This window comes from Phasianus colchicus, chromosome 1 (assembly GCF_987193195.1).
Source record: "Phasianus colchicus chromosome 1, bPhaCol1.hap1.1, whole genome shotgun sequence".
In the NCBI taxonomy this organism is placed as follows: domain Eukaryota; kingdom Metazoa; phylum Chordata; class Aves; order Galliformes; family Phasianidae; genus Phasianus; species Phasianus colchicus.
Genome location: NC_143436.1, coordinates 39,650,907 through 39,657,049, shown reverse-complemented (window position 1 = coordinate 39,657,049; position 6,143 = coordinate 39,650,907). Strand labels below are relative to the sequence as shown.

At 39.2% G+C, this 6,143-nt stretch overlaps 1 protein-coding gene across 7 annotated transcripts in view; it reads right to left on the bottom strand.

Moving 5' to 3' along the window:
• Positions 1-773: 773 nt before the first annotated feature.
• The window catches only part of NAV3 (neuron navigator 3), a 258,341-nt gene continuing 252,971 nt past the window's right edge, over positions 774-6,143 (bottom strand). For 3 of the 7 annotated variants that reach the window (XM_090139114.1, XM_090139116.1, XM_090139130.1), the window contains 2 exons: positions 5,820-6,023; positions 777-3,593 (listed from right to left, as the gene is read on the bottom strand). In XM_090139114.1, the coding sequence (XP_089995240.1) occupies positions 3,474-3,593; positions 5,820-6,023 (324 nt within the window). In that variant the 3' untranslated portion in view covers positions 777-3,473. Of the gene's footprint in view, positions 3,594-5,819; positions 6,024-6,143 lie in introns of all 7 variants that reach the window. The other 4 variants (XM_090139123.1, XM_090139127.1, XM_090139108.1 and 1 more) reach the window with 3 other exon arrangements.

Here is a 6,143-nt window from a genome sequence, read left to right as displayed (position 1 = left end):
CCTTTCCATGAAGAGATGAGAATGAGCAAGCTACTTGCTTTACCAGAGAGAAGCAAGAAAGACTGTTATGTAACCATAAAATATGCTTTCGATTGTGGTTTTTTTCCTTAGTATAAGAGGAAGAGGCATAACAAAAGGCAGTTTGGGGTATTTTTTCTCCCAAAAAGCGGGAGTTTTGTAAGATCAAACTACAAATAAAGCATTCAAAAAACAAACCAATCCAGTGATTATTAGCCATATTGACAGCAATACGCTCGACCTTCTAATCCACACTTTAATCTTTCCAAAGATATGACAGTTTCAGGGAAATAACAGACCTGCTGCTGAGGTTTAGAGCTGAGGTGCTACCACTCACAGGATCATAATGATCTCTTCCAGCCTCAAAATACCTTTGATTATCTAACTAGCATATTTCTACTTGCTTTCTTTGAATTCTGTTAAATTACATTGATTTATACCTGCTGAGGAAGTGTCCCTGAATCCTTCAGGTTTGAAAATGAGCCATAACACTGCACCAGTTGTACTGCGCAGGTCCACCACCACTGAAATCAATAGCCTTGAATTTGAAGAAAATCTTGAAAATGGGAAACCTATAAAGTTGTTTCTGAACTCCACAGCCTGTTCTCGCTGTTCTCTTCCTGTCTCATGGAAACAGTTGGCCTAGAATAATACTGAATCCTGGAACTAGAAGCAGTACTTCATTTTGTTTTTACCAAGATGAGTTCTGCTGAATTTAGAACATTACATTCTTCATTTTATTGCGTCATTTCTGTGTTTTTGTTTGACATAATATAGAACTGTTATGGTCCTGACTGCAAAAACACCAGACTGTGTTTTCAATAAATAATTCCACTTTAATGGCAAAGTAATAATTTAGACAGATACAGTGTGCACACCTGCAAAAAAATATACGCAAGCTGGTTTACAAGCTAGAGGAACAATAAACCAATAGAAAATACATCATCCAGTTAAGTCCGATGACACCAAATACTTATTATTAGGGCTTTACAAAGACTACAAAACTTTTCAGATGATTTATTTCACTGTTTCTGTCTATTTACACGATATGTTACATCAAAAATGTACAAAATATAAAATGTATACAGACAAATGTTTCACAAACAATTTCTGAGTTGTAAACTAGGTGGACTCACTGAGATGTATTGCAGGAAGTTTCGTGTATGTGGTATTGTGTGTTTGTGTGTTAAATATGGCAGGAAGAGATCTGCAAGCTTGCTCAGAGCACAGGCACAGGAAAGAGTAGCTTTCCTTTAATTCTTTGAGTCAGTCAGGATGTACGCACTGACATTTTACAAACAGAAACAGATCCAGCTTCTGGGGCCATGGTGTTGGTCTGGCTGAATCTGACATGCATAACATCAGTTAGAGTTTTATTAGGGCAATAGCACCGTGTAGGAACCTTTAGATTCAGTGATGCAGCTCAGTGCCATTTGAAAACTGCATTGATTTATCTTTGTTTTACAGCGAGTGACCATGGGGTGGCCACAGTTAATAGCACCAAATACACATCCTGAAGGTAACATCGATGGAGGTGTACAGGACACATCTACACAATGCCAAAGCCCTTAGATACCTTCTGGTTTATATGCACCTATTTGAATCGGATGCCTCTTGTGGTAAAAAGAGCACTTCCGATTATTCTGAGCAGTTTTAATGCAATCTGGTTGTAGCCTGCCATGACATATGCACTTAAATCATTTCCAGATGTTTAGTCCCCCAAAATGTATTGGTTTCCTAGAGATGCTGAAACATGATCACTGTAGCATTGATAGCTCCTGCATAGTCATAACAACTGTAAGTACAGGACAAACACACCAGGTAAGAACAGCTTTTAAGGTTTGCATTCTGTATTTGTTTGTAACATACTGGAAATCTCAGCAAGTGAAACATCTCTTAACACCAACAGAATAAAATACAATTTTTTGTTTGTTTGCTTGTTTTTATTTGATTTGTGCAAGGCTTTTTTTTTTTTTCTTTTTTTCTTTTTTTTTTCTTTTTTTCTTTTTTCTTCATATATTTACATTACCCACCCAATAGACTGTGCAAAACCAACCCACTTTTACAGTATAAACTCTTCCTCTTCCACAGTGGACATCACTGCTTCAGTGTTCTTCTATGCTGAATTTTTCATGTACAACAATAGCAATCAAAACAACATGCTAAAATCAGAAAAAGGAAAAAAAAAAAACAACAAACCAAAACAAAACCAAAACCATATATTTGTGCTCATGCTGCATCAAGTGCATCCAGCTCTGCTGGATAAAAATTCAAAACATCTGTCCTCCAAAAACTCCATTCCATGGGACCAAATGGATTTGAGCCGATTTTCTCAGCGTTTAGGTGGCAGTGGAAGTGGGTTTGGGTTCCTTGTGTATTTCTGAGGGTAGGCAGAGCAATCTATTCACAAGATAAAAATATTATATAGCAACTGTTCTTTCTCCTATCCATTTCTTTAAAAAATCATGATATACAGATATGAGGCTACTGTGTTAACTGACGCTTTCTCATTAGTAAATGAAGAAAAAAACAGTGTAAATTACCAATGGTTTAGGAATTAAACCAACTGTAAAACTGTTCTAGAAATCTGTTTTAAGGCAGTGAGACAGCACCATAAGAAATGTTCCTTCTTTCACTGAAAAGGCTCAAACAAATGAAGCCCTAAGAAGCCTTTAATCAGTGTTGGTTAATAATTGGTATAAAACTGTTGTTAAGGAGTGGGCAGGTGGTTAAAAAAGACCTTTGTGGTAAAAACAACTTTATAAAATCTGTGACTCGTATACTAAAAACTTGATGGAGCGCATCACCGTGACCATGGCAGTTAGAATTAAATTGGCACTTATCCAGCGTATCACAGTCATGTTTTCTGGTGATTGCACAATACTGTTTGTGCTTTCTGAGTTACGATCATCATCTTTGATTCATTTTGGAATGGGCAGTAGCGTACAACACCAACACCACTGCAGTCCTGTGACCAGCACCACGTGGCACAACAGAGGTTAGAAGAGAATTAGAAGACCGCATTGTTCATGCAGCACCTCAGGATAAAGGAAAGGAAAAAAAAACAAAAACAAAAACAAAAGAAGTTGCACTGTAAACTTGTACAGATAAACAGAGACAGAGAGAAAGAGAGAGAGAGGGAGAGAAAGAGAGAGAGAAAAAGGAAAAAAAATTCCAGTTTGGCTAACGTGTGCAATCTGCTTAGATGCCCTTGATCCAGGGCCCCTTCCAGTTGACAAACGGAGTCTCACTTGGCTCCATAGGTATCAAAATGCCTTGAAATTAAGCTAATTCAAGCTTTCCACTTCAATTTTTCTTCCTGACTTTGCAGTTAGGTCTCCTGCCTATCTACAACACACCGTTCTCATTCAGGGACCTCGGCGTGCTGCTTTAATACTGGCAGTGGTCTCGTGGAAGCAGATTTTACCATAATCCTCCACCAAGGGCTGTCCATTTCAGAGAGTCGATTCAAGGGATGAATCCAAAATGTCATCGTGGTGGCTGGTGCTATCGCTGTCACAGCTTTGTGCGCTCGAAAAGTTGGCTGCCTCTTGAAGCCTCATTAGCATATTCATCTGAAAGAAGAAAGAAATGTTTACATAATCTTGTCTCATTTAATGCTGCAGCAGCCATGTTAAAATTTAATTAAGCTGCCTTGCTGTACGAGGTGTGCTGGTATTTAGCTGAGGGAACCGTACAAAAGGATTTCTGAAAGGGCAGGGAGTCAGCAGCTCCTCCTGGCACCCTTTTCGCTGCCTTCTGGTCTTTAAATAGCAATGTGAGTTTAAAGGTCCAGAGAGCCAGAGGGATATAATGAAACTGCCTGATAGCTCTCTTTCATTCATGGGTGAGAATGGCTGCAGCTGCACCAGCAGGGGAAGGAAGCCATATCACAGCCGGACATCTGGGCCCATATTTGCAGACAGTAGAGCTTCCAGATCACTTTTGGATGGCAAAGAAGTATCACACTGGAAAAGCAACTGCAAACAAAATCACACTAACATAGCCACTCTGCAAGAGAGAGAATGGGAGGGAGTGGGCGTGGGGTGGTCTGAGGCCAGCTGCTAAAAGGGTTCCATTTGCTGCTGAGGGAACAGCCTAGCAGCGGAGCAGCAAGAGATCCTCCTTCCCAGGAGAGCAGAACCCCAAATAATTCATCAGGGCATTGTCAGAATTTGAGGCAACCTGAAAACAAAACATCAAAAAGCAGCAATAGGCCCCAGAAAATTACTTGGGTGCTTCATGCCTACCTGTATTACTACCAGAATTTTATTTATAAATGATCTACTTCTACTACCATACTCAGGGCTTCAAGAGATGTTGACACTGCTTTAGTGTTTTTTTTTAATGAATAAATAGGTTGTCCATTGGAAAGAACAGGTAATGAAAAAAAAAACCTGAGGCAAAGGCACATCCTTGTATACGCATGTTAAGTTCTTTTTCTCTGTTTTCTGGGAAAACTACATTTCTGTGGTTTCTGTGGCATGCAGTTTGCAAAGATTTCTCCTGGAATTGAAGAGCATTTAATACTCTTTAATGCTATCAGGAAGCTTTTGCTGAAGGTTAAGAAGTATTCATGTGGAAGAATACTGGATACGTGCATTGGGTGTGTAATACAGCCTTCCTGTGAAATGTCCTGCTTGCACAAGCACAGTGTTTAGATATGATCATGCTCCCCTTGTGTCGCTGTGTCTCCCTGTGAGCACCACCTCAAGCCGCACATTCACAGTTTCATCTTCTGACAACTGGTCAGACAGAGGAAGCTGTGAACAACAAATGATCACAGTGTGCACCTTAGTGGAAGGAGATGCATGTGCGCTGGAAGCCTGGGCAATACGCTCGCTGAGAGGTCAAATCAAAGGGTCAAACAATCACTCCAAATCTTGTGCTCTGGAAGATGAGATCAGATGAGCTGATTTCCTACACTTCCTTGGGATGCAAGGTCTGATGTGGGTACCAAATGCTTCCCCATACATTTCAAGGAAGCTGAGAAGTCACTGCATTAGCATAGATAAGAGTTTAATGCATTTTCCTCTATGAAATTCCCTTCTTCCAAGAGCTCCCTGTATTCCAGAGGTACAATTCTCTAAAATAATACTACAAATTATGATTGACAGTCTATAGAAGAACTGCTATATGGGAAGAGCAGTTCAATATATGCAATTTAATATCCCATTATCACAAGCTGCAATGGTTAATTTCAAACATTTGGGATCACATTTAGATAAAATGATATATGGCATTTAGGGCAATCAACCTCTTATCTTCTAAGGCCACTATATTTGCATTCTTTTTACATTTACATTACATACAGTCATATGTTCAGAGGAATGGAAGAGTAACTGTAAGAGTAATTTGCATTTCCACTAAATTCTCTACAATAGCAAAGTTAGATTATGTGAGTTTCTCAGTTATCCTTCACATATATATATAGGATATCCTTCATATACAGGATGTATATGAAAAATTGTCTGACCTGGAAAAGTGTTTTCAGAGCAAGCTGATTAAGCAAGTTGCTTAAGAGTGGTACCTGAATGATGAGTACTAGATACATGGAAACATTTCTGGGCACATAGAAAATGCCTGTGATTTAGGGACCTATCACTATGAAGGTAATTCTTGCCCTCTTGCTAGATCTTCCTTTCGTTTTCCTTACTTCATCTAACACACAGTAGGCTTCATTTTAAAAGCAGACTTTGGAACAGGTACACAACACATTTTTTTTACTGTATAATGTACAATTTAACATGTGACATCAAAGTATATACTGAAAATCATTTTTCCCTAAGTTTAAGTCATACCAAGGGATCCCCCTCTGTATCAGTCTGTGGAACATGCTTTGAGGTTGTTCCTTCTTTTGCTGACGCATAACCTTCATAACCAACATCTTCTGGTCTTAACTGGAGTAATGATGGCCACTCATGCTGTAGAGATGCAGAGCTCCATGGATATGTGTCAGCTACCCACTTGGAGGGATCTTCCCAGGGTGCCCTCTTACCATACATCTGTAGTGTGAATATAACACAGGTAAGTATCCAACAATTTTCATTACCGGTTTTAATGGCAGACAAAAGTCATAAAACTCATCTAAACCATTCTAGTAAAGGTTTGCTTTCAAACATGCT